The sequence below is a fragment of the Bombus bifarius genome, unplaced genomic scaffold, assembly GCF_011952205.1.
Source record: "Bombus bifarius isolate JDL3187 unplaced genomic scaffold, Bbif_JDL3187 scf7180000007967, whole genome shotgun sequence".
Lineage (NCBI taxonomy): Eukaryota > Metazoa > Arthropoda > Insecta > Hymenoptera > Apidae > Bombus > Bombus bifarius.
Genome location: NW_022884353.1, coordinates 24,878 through 38,147, shown reverse-complemented (window position 1 = coordinate 38,147; position 13,270 = coordinate 24,878). Strand labels below are relative to the sequence as shown.

Genomic DNA, 13,270 nt, shown 5'->3' with positions numbered 1-13,270 from the left:
CGTAGCAACAATAAAACGCGAACAGAAGTTCTCACCGAGTGATTTCGAGTCCGCCGCTGTAACCGGAAGCTTCCGGCCGGAAGTGGACTGCTGCGTCGCCGGAAACGTCCTCGTTGCCCGATATTTTCCACCGATTTCACCGATATCCTCTGTGTATCTTGATAAATTCTATCGTTCTTTCATAGTTTCGATAACTCCGGCGGTAACGTTGCTTTTTCTTTTCAATTTACAGGCCGCACTTTTTTCGAGCTGGACGAAACAACGAACAGCGATGTTTTATATCTTATTGTTAGTTTTATGATTATACTATTGTAATATCGTAAAGTAATTTGAATTAGAGACGGGTTGAAATTAGAAAACACCGTGTACGTCGTCTTTCTGTGGTTCGTTTACATTTAAGAGCGCATATGTGACTAATATAAAAGGGTGGGTTGACCGACAGGTCAGAGTATGCGAGTCGAAAAGTGTGTGTGTTGCGTGAGTCAGAGTTGATCGAGACATCGAAGAGTAGAGTTGAAAGAGTTGATCCAGACATCGAAGAGTAGAGTTGAAAGAGTTGATCGAGACGTCGAAGAGTAGAGTTGAGAGAATTGATCGAGTTGTCAGTGTTGTAGAGTTGTTAGAGTTGCTAGTGAGAGAGAGAGAGAGAGAGAGAGAGAGTGTGTGTGTTAGATTCGTTGTGACGAGAGTTGCCAAATAACTGTAAAGTTATTTGAGATAGATACGAGTATCGCATTTAGTTTTAGTTAAACAAACATCGTTTTCTGTCCAATTAATAAATTGTAAGTAATCGGGAAAAAATTCATATCTTAATTTCCACGATACTACACTATACTATTCGAATTTTTATGATCGTAAATTAATAAGAAGTATCCAACCGACTCGAACGAAGCTTGATCCATTGACAATTTTTCATGATTGCAAAACGATGTAGACTCAAACCTGGAAGGTGTTTTCGAGCGATCCATTTTTCATGATGCCTGCTCGCGAGAAAATCCATTTTCGGTACTCTGATAGAGCCGTCTCGAGAGCCGCAAAGGCCGCGACTGGGTTCGTGTCCCCTATTTCTTTGAAATAACCCGACAGCCAACGCATTTAAACACTCCTCGAGGTCCGTTTATACGCTTCAAATAGTCTCTAGACCTGTAAGTACCGTCGTTCACTTGTTTCAGACTTTCTTGCCCTCGGATCAGTCTTTCCTCGCCCGCATCGCCTTTCGCTCGATCATCGTTCTTCCACGAGCTTATCGTGCGTAATCGTTCGGTCGTTCTCCAACTTGGCAAACACATTACCGCGAGATTTGTATCGAGCTACTTACGAAAAAGTTATAAGTTATCCCTCGCATTTCATCGTTTTTATGGCAAGATCATTATGCCCTCCGTCTTGAGACTTCTGCAACCTCGAAGTGAAAAAGTTCTTTTTTGTCGTATTTTTATCTAACGGAGATAATGAACAAAACACGTCGCGAACAGCAAGAAAAACCTAATTTTATTTATTTATTTATGTGTCTATATTTACGGGACAAATCCACCGATAGAACGTAAAGAAATGATAGACGTAGAGGACAGAAAATAGAGTAATAAATACATATATACGAAAAAACGGGGGAAAGTACATATATATAAGGAATAATGATAGAAAAACAAAGTATAAAAGGAAAGAGAATGTAATATAATATTGCCATATGAAATGCTGGACCGAATGTCTTAAGGATACTATAGATTAACCAAAGGTATCGATATTCAGATGGCAAGATTGACCATTCGATTTATGAAATTATATTAGGTTGTCCGAAAAATGTCTTTCTTTCGCAAACATGTTTCCTACAACAGTGCACTTTCATACAAATGTGAAACCAAGTCTGTGAAATGTTACGGTGTTTATCTCAACAGAACAAAATGGATATAATAAAACAAAAAACGTCGTGCATCTATTATTTCCTCACAAAACGAAAGAAACTTTTCGGACAACCTAATAGTATCGATGCAATGTGCGACGCTGCTCAGTGCGTAACGACAGATAACATCTTCAACCTCTTAACCGCAGTTGACTGCACATTGAGAGAGAGAGCAGATGGATGATATCCGCAATAGTCAGCAATATCTTTAGCTACTTTACTGACAAAGATATTAAATATTATCCTATCACTGTCAGGAGATTTAAATTATTGAAGATAAGTACCGTCATAGTTGTAAAAATCAAACGATATCCGCTATATCCTGCGGCAAGTATTTTCCCGGATAAGCATCGCTATCTCCCCCCTCTGTATTAAATTGCATTGTTGTTTCAAGAGACAAACGACTAATACTCTGGTCTCGTCGTTCCTCGTCGTTCGGTGATCCGTTCGACCGCTCGTAAGACACCCTCGAGCTTAAGTCTCGGGGAGATAGTCGCGCGCTTTGAACCCTTGGACCCTTTTCGGGCATTGTAAATGCATAATTGCGATCGGCAATGGGAGAAAGCAGCAGCTCCGCAGGGTTCAACGGTGCCGTGCTTATTGCCCATGTCGGGAAGAGAAAATCGAGTGGAAACGACGCGTTCCTACGGGCTTGCGCGAAATCCAATTTCACTGATGAACGCTTCCGCGTGCAATTAATCGAAGTCTTCATTGATACTGGCGAGACTGCAAATTTAATTAAGCGAATTTCTACGGTTACGTTCCGATTGCGTGCTTCTTTCGAAAGATTCGTTCCATGCGTTCTGTTGCCGCGTTATACGCTGCATTGCCGATTTATTCGCACTAGCACTAAAATCTATCATTATCGAATTTTACCCGAACGGACGAACGTGATTCGCGCGTGATCAATTGGCGCTAATCGACTTGCCCCTTCCATATCGTCGTTTGCGTTATAAACTAAACAGTCTCGAGTTTCTGCGATCCTTTTGCGATGCGATTACGAGTTCAAATCTGTCGTCCTCTAGATCCTGTACATCCTGCGTCGTGCTTCAACTCGATGTGGCAATAACATCGTTTATCGATTCTTAAAATCGCTACTGGGTTTTTTACGATCGATTCTAGATATATAACCTACCTTACTCTCGAGCCAAGCGATAGAAGCTTTTTTCGTGGGTTGAAACGATAACTCGTGGAACAAACAGACGGGATACCTATTAATTATTAGAATTTTATCTATCGTCGACGCTGCAGTTCCGCTGCACCCGGATCCCCATTCGGAAATATAGATGCTCGATAATATTTTCAGGCGAAAATTGGTCCGCCTCTTTGCCTCTGAATTTCGGATATTCGTTCCTTTGTTCCATTGTCGAGGACTGCTCGCGCAACCAAAGAATGGATTAACGGATCTCATATACTTGAGAACTATAACTGGGTCCTCTGTTGCGTTTGAGCACGATCTTGGTCACTCTTCGTCACGTTCTCTGCACCACGGTCCACTGTTTGCGCACCATCTCCACCATGCTCGATGGTAAACAGTTTTACACGTCGGTTTGCGAATGGTTACGCTACGCGTGAGCGTGGCGCTCCGAATTTCGTTGCAGTATCGACAAAACATCGACTACATTGCCGTATATCGTTGGTTCGTGTAACCGACCCTCGAATTCTCCATCTCGTATGAACCGCTGTCACAATTTATATGTTGCTTTCTAAAATATTATTCCGCAGCGGAACCTGCCAGTAAACACGTTTATTCCTGGCCAACGTGGAACCTATTGATCCATCGAATCATCCATATACGAATTTCAATTTGATATTCTAAATTCCAGTCGCGGAAACTCGCGATCCAGTATCTTGCCCGCAACGTCATGGTTCGCGGCGCCACGCCGTAATATTTATTACCAATTAGAGCTGCAAATTGTCCGTGCGATATATTGACTTTAATAAACCTCGGCGTCGGCCAAGGGAGCAACTCCTACGCCGAGCCTGGCTCTCAGGGTTTTAACCCGGTCGACGCTGATAGCAGAGTTTATCAAGCTTTTCCTCCGGCTGATATTAAATTTGCGAACTCGATGATCGCCGCGCATACACCGCAGCCCCCGTGCCCACGTAATTCCCGCGAACGCGTTCGCGGGATTGCAATGATCCCGAGAAATATCGTTCACGAATCACGACTCTTTCCTCCGTCATCTTCTTTCATAAATCCTGAAAACCGAGAACTGACCTGATGCCTCGTAACGCGAAAATCTCTCGTACAAAGTTTTTATATTATTTTTTCCGCAGGCGAAAGTTCGTCAGGCCGTAACAACGCTTTATTCCATCGTGTTACACGGTCTCGTCATAAATGCGTTATTGCGATGACGAGGGATAAGTTGGCGCTGCACAGCCCCTTTGTACGCCGAGATTCGCCTTTCTTCCTTTATTGAAATGCTTAATGTCGCTAGCAGCGTTCAACCGCGATGACAACGTCGACGTCGACGTCAGGTGTCACGGGGAAAAATGCGACCGCGCCGGGACGCCCGAGGAGCTGAATAATTGCGAGCGCGCGAAATCGACGCCGCGAGGGACGTCGACGGTGAATGGGCGCTGGTATCTTTAGCTTCGGTGAATGTGGAAATTTCACGTGCTCAAGTTGCCGAGGTATATTTAATACAACCGGTGAACTCGCTGAAATCACGTTGCATACAGTTCATTTAGAGGTGAAACTGGTTAAATGTAGCCGCTTAATCTCGAGCAAGGCTTTTCCATAATATTCGGTTTCGGCCTGTGAGGTGTTCGATCTAGTTCAGCTATCCTTCGCAGCGAATCGAGTACTTGAACGTAGTCATTTGCTCGTAGAATAGCCTTTCAAGAGCCGGCCGATAGAAAACAAAGCACTCCCCTTTCAATATCTATCCCTTTGAACCTTCAATTCGGTTATCAACTGTATTCGCTCGAATCCTAGCTTCAATTTTGCATCGAGTTTACGAGCTCGTTCAGCATCGAATAACGAATGAAAGAAACCCCTGAAACGTCCGGGTAATCCTCGATAGAAAGATCGACGAGCAGCGAAATGGAGCAGCGAAGTAGCAGGGGATAAAATGTCGTCTTTTGAAAGATGAAACGTTGAAGATAAAGCGCGCATGCAGCCGCGTGTTGTCTTCAAACAGGATCGAACGTTTGCCTGGCTTCCTAGGAGCTAGGGAAACAAAGAGGAACGTGGTCCGTCTCCGAGATGGAAATGTCGAGCAGTAACGAAGCTGCAAGCCGATAATGTGCTTACTCGGAACCAGCGAAAAGAGGATTTTAAAAGTGTTTGTGTGAAAAGCGCCTCGAAAGATAGGCAGACATGCAAGAAGACAGATGACAAATGGAAATCGTAAAACTCCATCGTCCAGTGCAAATAGCGAAGATCGAAACGAAAACTCGACCGTCGCTGGAAAATTATCAGAGGATTCGCCGAGCGCAAATTGATTTGCCGCTACAACGGAGGACGTTGTAGCATCGATAATTCGATTAATTCTTGAAATTCCGAAGTGTCCTGCAAAGACAATAGTCGCTGTCTACCAGAGAACGATAATTACTCTGAGATCACATCTCGATGAAATCGGTCGTCCGCTTTTATCCCTTTCGAGTATTCTCCGGCTGATAGAACGTACGTTTTCGATGACGTACAATTCGTCAAAAGATCGGTGGATGGTTTCGATATTGAAATCATGATTGGCTGCTCCGTATGCCGTGACTCACGCTTTTCTATGGAAATTTATGAGTCGGCACGAACATCGGATCGACAGAGCGTAATAATCAATCAAACATAATTCGTAATGAAAAATGTGCCGAGCATCTCGTTCTCGTTATTCGACAGGCGATTCGCCGTTCTCACACCTTCGTTCGTGAACCTACGAGAAGCACGTAATCCGCGAATGAATGAAATCCGATTACCGTGCCTGTCGGCAGCTACGTTTGTCGTTCCTTTGTGAATCGCTGATTCGATTAGCCACGTGCCAGCCGATATTCAAGCGTATCGACGTGTAACGCGTATGTGGTTATAAATCTATCGGCATTGTTTAGACTACGTTTAGACGAACGCGGTCAAAGATTAACCGTTTGACCGGTTTCGATCGGGTCACGGCGCAAGAAGAGCCAAGTACAATGCTAAAGCAAACTTGGTGAAACGGACGCAAATTAGAGCGTACGCAAATAAGAGGAGCTGATTTATCGTAACGACGGACAAGTTTGGCCGCCACCAAGGGTGTTTTCGACGATCCCTTTGAGCGATGCGTTCTCTGTCGTGCATTGTTCGAGACGGACTCGGGCAAAACTGCTACCGCAGCACGACAAAACTTGTCCTCGTTCGTCGACATCGTTCATCCTTCCGGACGAGGAAAGCGCCTCGTCGTTTTCCGAACGATGTCACGCGTCGTGGACGCGAATTCCCTACTGTAAAGTGACAACGAATGATGTCGCGATGCCGAACAAAAGAGAAACGGATCCGATATAACGTCGCTCAAGTGATAAAAAGGCAATCGAGTCGGTTGGCTCGCGAGAAGCGATGCAGCTGCGCTCTTTGAACCAACTACCTCCCTCTGCAATAGGAACAGTTTTGTTTCACGGATCGATGTGCCTTTCCTTTGACGCAGCTTAGACGGAACTTATCTAAACGGCGCAGACTTCTTGGCAACGAGACTGATATTCCTACGTTGGAACATTGCTCTCGCTATGTCTCTCTCGTTTGACGCGTAAATGACTACGAATAAGTCGACGTTACGCGCGATATTCATTGTACCATTCTGTGATCACTGAAGAGCGTAACGACCAAAGCGACGATCGCGCGTTCCGCAGGATGTGGTTATTTCGATTTAAATTGTAATTTATTTAAGAGAGAAACCCATTAGATTATACACTGGTATATCACACATTGTAAGTTATAATTCAATCGTGAATCGAGATGAGACGCGGTAAAAGGTTTCAATTGCTCCGGAAATTTAAGGAAATACATCGATGGAGGTGGATATGTATTGTTGATATTTAACGTGTTGTAATTAAAATCAGTAACGTACTTAAACGACATATCGTGCATTGCGAGGATGCACCCAAAGGAAATCGTAGTGTCGTAAATTTCTAATAGGAACATTGACAAATTCTCGATGATTCGAGGACGTTCTATAAGGCTATTAAACACTTTATAAGCAAACAAGATGTCGTGAGTTATTCTTCTAGGATACAACGATGCAAGGCCACGAGTAGACATTATGGATCGATAATCATGACACGTAAAAGGGTCGAGTTCGTCATAGTTGTTCCACGATTCGTCGTATAATTTTGCAATTACCACAGCGCGTTAAAATGTCTGTGCCTGAATCTCCAAGCTCGGCGACAGACAGCCTCTGATCTCGTGTTTATAGTCGGGGCAAGTTTATACGGTGTATCTTGAGGCGCGGTCTTCTTCGAGGAAACTTTATTCATTTTACTTCTATCCGAATAATCCTGTTTAATTAAACGTCGCTTCTCGTTCTAGTGGGTCGGCTTCTACTGGATTAGCCATCCGACCATATCGTCCCTTCCTAGTCAAGTCGATCGAGCTCCAAATTTTCTGCCTGTCCGACAACGCGGTTCAACGCAACCGAATTAAGGTTGGAAGTGAACAAGCAACCAAATCGATATCGAACTCGGGACGAAGACGTTGAAATTCCACGCGATAATGGGCGAAAGCGAAATTTTGCCCGTGATTTTGCTTCTGCTTTAAAAATACAAGGAATCTCTTTGTCTCGGCGCGAGACAGAATCCGCGTTTCTGAAAGCTAGCGACAGTTTACACTTTGCTTCACCAAGAACAATGCAAACTGTTCTAGTTACCGTCTGGCTGAAAGCGCAATTCAACCTCCTGACACGGAACAATGTAATTGATCGTGCGAAATGTCTAGATTATGCGCGCGGCTTGACGAGCTTCCCTATTGACGGAGGAATTGATTGGCAGAGATTTTTGTTAGCGCGGTCACCGACCAGCCAATCGATAGACGCCCGAATTGACAGAAATCAGAAGCGACACAAACCCCATTGACGGACATCGCGTCGATAGGGCGGACAATTAACACGATTTGACAAACTTTCCGATAGAAGTTCTCCGAGTACCGAATCGATAAATTAGTCTGTTAAAATTTTGTGACTGTCGACTGATCGACTAGCTAAACCTAGTTACGCGAAACTCTTGATTCCTCTAGGTCGCCGAAACGAATCGATATACGTGTAATTGTATTTTGTTTCGGACGAATTCGTGAAACGAAATTATCGCGAATACAGCCATGGCAACTTCTATCATTCGATTAAAGGCTTCGCTCGGGAATAGGGAGGAAATCTTTCAGGGAAACAAATAGCTGCGTAACAGGTAGCAGCGCGATATTCATCGTGCCCAGTCTCGAGACTCGAGCGAGCCGAGACGAATGAGAACGATCGGGCATAACGATCGGCTGGTCGATGCTATATTTTAGAGGAACGCGGGACGGAAGACTATTCGGCCAACTTGACCGCCGCCTAAATATATAATAGAATATAGACAGCGAGCATGTGCCACTCACCGAGTACGAGCAGCAGTAGAACTTGTTGCGGGAGCTGAGCCACCATTGTGGGCTCCTCCTCTCGCGCATTTATGACTTGAAATCGGCCGATTCCGCCGTGCACCGTTTCTACTCTCACGATCACAGCCACCCCTTGCAACAACATTCATTTAACGTTCCTCCCAGCTTCCACGGATCCGTTGTTGCTACACGATCTCGCTCGATGATCTTCGTCGATGCACGCGCGATCCACGATCACACACACTGACAAACAACCCTTGGTTTTTCACATGGATAGCCCGTGTTTCTCTTATATTTAGTGCGAGCACACACGCGAATTTTGACGCGTTCTGCGCGTTCACGATCGCGTTCCTTGTTCGTCGCGTTTCACTCGCTCTCACTCGCGGATCACATACGTTTCTGCAATCTTGTTGCCACTCGGCTCTGGATTTCATCCGGCGCGTGACCGAATGTGGCGGCAGCGGCTGCAATATCAGTGGCCGATTCAGCGTGCAAATTGGCGACGAGCTGTGCTTGATCGCGTGGATTTGCCGGAGTTAGAACTCCGCGAATCCCCCTGGGACTATCGCGTTGAATCGACGCGGTTACATTTGCGTGCGAATCCACCACTACCTCGTTATTCGTACGTGACAAATATTTTCGAGTCTCGAACGATATATATATATACGACGGCAGAAGGAGAAAAACAAAGAAGAGAGAGGTAGAATGATTTATCGACGAGAGTAAAAGTTGATAGACCGACGGCCTAGCTTCGATAAAAGCGCATAAACAAAACGGCCAGGGTTATGCCGATAGGGGTTGTGTGGTGTGGTATTTTATGGGACGATAGGAAGGATCGAAGTATATCAGCAGCGTGACTGGCGATCGAATATTCCTCATAGAGAACAGCAAAGTATCGAAGCATCCGTGTAAATTGAAAACCGATAAGCCTGTTCTTCGATAAGCCGTGAATGGATTATCTCTTTGATTCGAGTGACTTTTGAGCGTGCGTCTCTTGCTTTCGAGACGATTACTTTGAATGATTTTTATCTCGTTAACGCTTACGCTCCGTCGCCAAGTAAAATGACAAAACGTTTTCACGCGTTTTCCTTTCCATTGACAATTTTTAACATCAATGGATGGATTTTTCTATGGAATACACGAGAACATGCGCGTGAAATGAAGCGCGAGCTTGTTTTCCGCGTGACACGTTGATGGAAGAGCTCGCGGCCTGTTGGATTTTTTGGTGAAATCGCGAGTTCCTATGGCTTCTGCACTTTGTCCTACGGTAAACTGTTTACCTCGGTTGTTAATCTCCTTCCCGGCGACGAAATAAAAACGCTCGTTTGGTTGCCGACGCGGGCATGGAAGAAACGAGAGAAAGAGAAAGCACGCGCCCCGCTGAAAATCGCCGTGCCGGTTTTCCCGTGGATACCGGTATAAACTTCTCATTCGTTTGTTTTTCCCTTGGCAGACTGAATATGCATAGCCACGTGAACAGCCACTTCGTAAAACCGAGCAATCTCATGCCTGATTTTTTTGGCCTACTTTGAATCGTCGATCTTCGTGCAGCCAGTGGTTAAGGCATGGCGAAAAAATTCCGACGCTCGAGTTAACTAGAATTTTTTACTTGATTCCAATGAAAAATGAAAATTAATTATTTAAAATTCGTCAACTATTCCTTTCATTACCACGCGTGTCTATGAGATGTCGTTTCAAAGCTTTCGTACGCCAAGGAAAAACTACTCGTCCTCTCTGAAGAAAAATTCGCGAAGTCCAGCGAGATCAAACGTTCGACGACTCGAGACCCTCTTTAAATTATCTTATCAAACCCGTCCCTCGAACCGTAGCGATCTTTCGAGGCCGCTTGGCCGCCTGCCGAGATTTTTCGTGGATATTTTTGTCGCGGCCGTGCATCGGTCTCTGCTCCGACCGAATCGTCGAACAATATGTAACAGGGAGACCCAACGTTACTTCATGAAACACCCATAAAAGTCGGACCCTACCCTACGACCACTCGTCCTCCTACCCAATACTTTCAACCGATCCTAGTAACGATCAAGCGCAGACTCGTCCCCATAAAAAGCCGCACTTTTAATCGAACTTTACACGATTGCGTTTCACTCGAGGAGCCGCCACCCTCTGTCTCCTCGTCGTGATCGAAGTTAAGCACATAAACACACGTGACAAACAAGCGGAAAATCGCGAGGACCGCACCGCAGAGGGTAGGAAAGAGCCACGGCAACGAGATGTCGCACGCGGAGTCTCACCGCCGACTGACTGTAGCACGGCTCCTCTTCGTTCACCCCTCCTGGCCTACTCTTCGCGCGAGCACGCGGACTAGACGCGCCGGTATGGTTCGGCGGCCTGGTCGCGAGTTCCGCGCGAACTCTCGCGATCCGCCACGCAAGAACTTCTGCGTTCGACTGTCTCGACGCATCCAATTCGCGACCCGTCGTACCCTCCTGGCTCGATCCTCCACTTGCCTCTCGAACGCGGTTCTTTGCTTTTCCTCCCTCGTCCCGTGACTGCAAAGAACCTTCACGCCTTCGTATATGCACGTGTGTAAGCGCATGTGGTTTCGAATGACGTAGCGTAGGGTTTCAGCGAGGGGTTCCGTGGAAATTTGCGGTAGCCAGTATGCGTGGTAATTGCGTTGCCCGTTAATTGTCGCATAATTGTTGCCGTCACGTCGCCAGGAACCGCTTCTTATTTTCCTCTGTCGCCGACACTCGGCCAGATAGCGGCGTAATCTCGTTTGCGTTTCCGCTGTGGCCAGCAACCGCGGTCCCTCCGCAGCTGCTGACCGTGAACACTTTTCTAATGTTTGCAGAAATACTGGTAACGTTAGGGGGAAACACCGAGGGATATCGCGGAATGGAAGCTACGTGAGCTACAGGGTATAAAGGATCCTTGGTAACAATATGAAGTAACAGCTGGAACCGGTACTCGTTTCGTTGCTGACACCATGGAAAATTACTGGAAAAAAAGAATCTGTCTCGTGGCTCTGCAGATAGTACCTAATACTCCTACAAACTCTGCGAGATAGGAGTCTAGTGATAGTTAAAAAAATTCACGGAGATCGATGTCGATAACACAAATAGATTTTAGATGTCCAAAACTCGTAAGCAAGACAGAACAAAACGTGGAAAATGTTCATTCCTAGTAGATCGAAGATGTCGTGTATACGATGTCTACGGGACTGACAGAAGTTGCTCTTGGCTAAATAAACAGCGTGTGTAAAGCGTAATCGAGATCTTGCAAATATTCGTGCATCGGAAACGGCGATATCAGAGATGTAAATGTTAACGAGAGGCGGCACGGCTATTTGCTGACAACGCCGACGCCTCCTTTGGGACGTTTCCTACTCCACATACCGAAAAACACCCACGCTGCTGTCTTTCTTACGTGGCGCCCCATGTGTCCGGTGTGCGCTCACAATCGCGCTATCAAAGGAAAGCTTGATGCGGTAAAATGTTTCACGAAGTAATCAAACTTGCTGTTTCGTCGCATTCGTTTAAACCACACGGGCACACCCGTATAACTGCTGCTGGTGTTCGTTTCGACGACGTGGTGGGCGGAAACTCGTTCGCGAACCAATGCGTTTCTGATGCCGGAAAATAATCAAACGAACACCTCTGTATTACGAAGATTAACAAAATTTACCGACATATTTCGACGACGGTATGGACAAACGAACAGTTGTCCTGAGTCGGCTGATTATTTGTGGCATCGCTTTGCAAGGTTGAGAGTCTCATAAAAGTGGAGAGCGTAGGGTGTGCAGCTTTATATTCTCTCGATATCAGACACAAATTTGTGTATTAAAACTTGACGCAACTTTATCTCGGAATTACTTCTATAATACAAAAGCGAACGCCAGTGTACTTACTTCTCGCAGCTAATGAGAAAAGAAAGACCCATGAGGTTTAAACTGCCGCAGTTTATACACAGGCGACCGATTCCACGAGTCATCATTATCGATAATCCAGCGATTTAAAAACACAGGGGAACACAGTTGATGCAGTAACTCTCGATTTCACTGGAACTCGGTCAGCCATTTATTCGACGGCGAACGAAGGAAGCCGGCTGGTAGGTGGGGAACAGGCCACTAATTCACTCGGTGCGATGAAATTAAAAAGAAAGGGAGGGAAACGCGGTAGTGTGAAGCGAAAGCAGCCGAGGCAGAGGAAAGTCGGCGGCTGCGGCAAAAGGGCACGGCGCAACCGGCTGATCGAGCACCCGTCACTAGCAGACGTCTAACCGACGTTTTCCAATTCGCGTGGCCATTCACCGGCCTCCGATCGACAAAAGCGCTGCCTCTTTTGCAAATTGCAAATTGCGGGTCTGAGCGAGCGCTCGCCGCTTGTTCCTCCCTGGAAAAACGCATCGTTCGACTCGTTACTGACCGCCGCGATACTTCTCCTTCAATTTTCTCGAGACCTTCGTTGCAAACGTACTTTGATCTTCCAACCGCACAACATTAACCCCCATGTGAATTAACGTTGATCTGTTCGCTAGTCTGCTTCTGTCTAGATTTTCTTTGGCCTCTGCGAAGAATCACGGTGTATCAGGCGAAAGGTAACTGCGTTCGGACTGCGAAGCAAGCATGCGAAACGTTTGCGAACCTTCAGACACGTGGAAAACTCTTTCTGTTCGCTCTCGGACTAGGTTTTCTTAACTTTCTAACTGGTTATCCGATCGCTTTCTTGCATATCCTCCGTAAATATTGAAAACTCGGCGAAGAAAATTCTCGTATGTAAATTTATCTTCGTCTCTGGATTATCCGTGCTTGGTTTGGATATTACCGTTTGCCTGCCACCCAGTAGTTCTTAACGTTCATATTC

The 13,270-nt window shown here is 45.8% G+C and overlaps 1 protein-coding gene across 5 annotated transcripts in view; it reads right to left on the bottom strand.

Moving 5' to 3' along the window:
• LOC117209154 overlaps window positions 1-10,837 on the bottom strand; it is a 78,549-nt gene extending 67,712 nt beyond the window's left edge. Inside the window, exons 1-3 of one of the 5 annotated variants that reach the window (XM_033450849.1) lie at window positions 10,433-10,837; window positions 9,728-9,901; window positions 8,448-8,911 (exon numbers count right to left, since the gene is read on the bottom strand). In XM_033450849.1, the coding sequence (XP_033306740.1) occupies window positions 8,448-8,592 (145 nt within the window). In that variant the 5' untranslated portion in view covers window positions 8,593-8,911; window positions 9,728-9,901; window positions 10,433-10,837. Of the gene's footprint in view, window positions 1-8,447; window positions 8,912-9,727 lie in introns of all 5 variants that reach the window. The other 4 variants (XM_033450872.1, XM_033450841.1, XM_033450856.1 and 1 more) reach the window with 4 other exon arrangements.
• Between the last annotated feature and the right edge of the window lie 2,433 nt (window positions 10,838-13,270).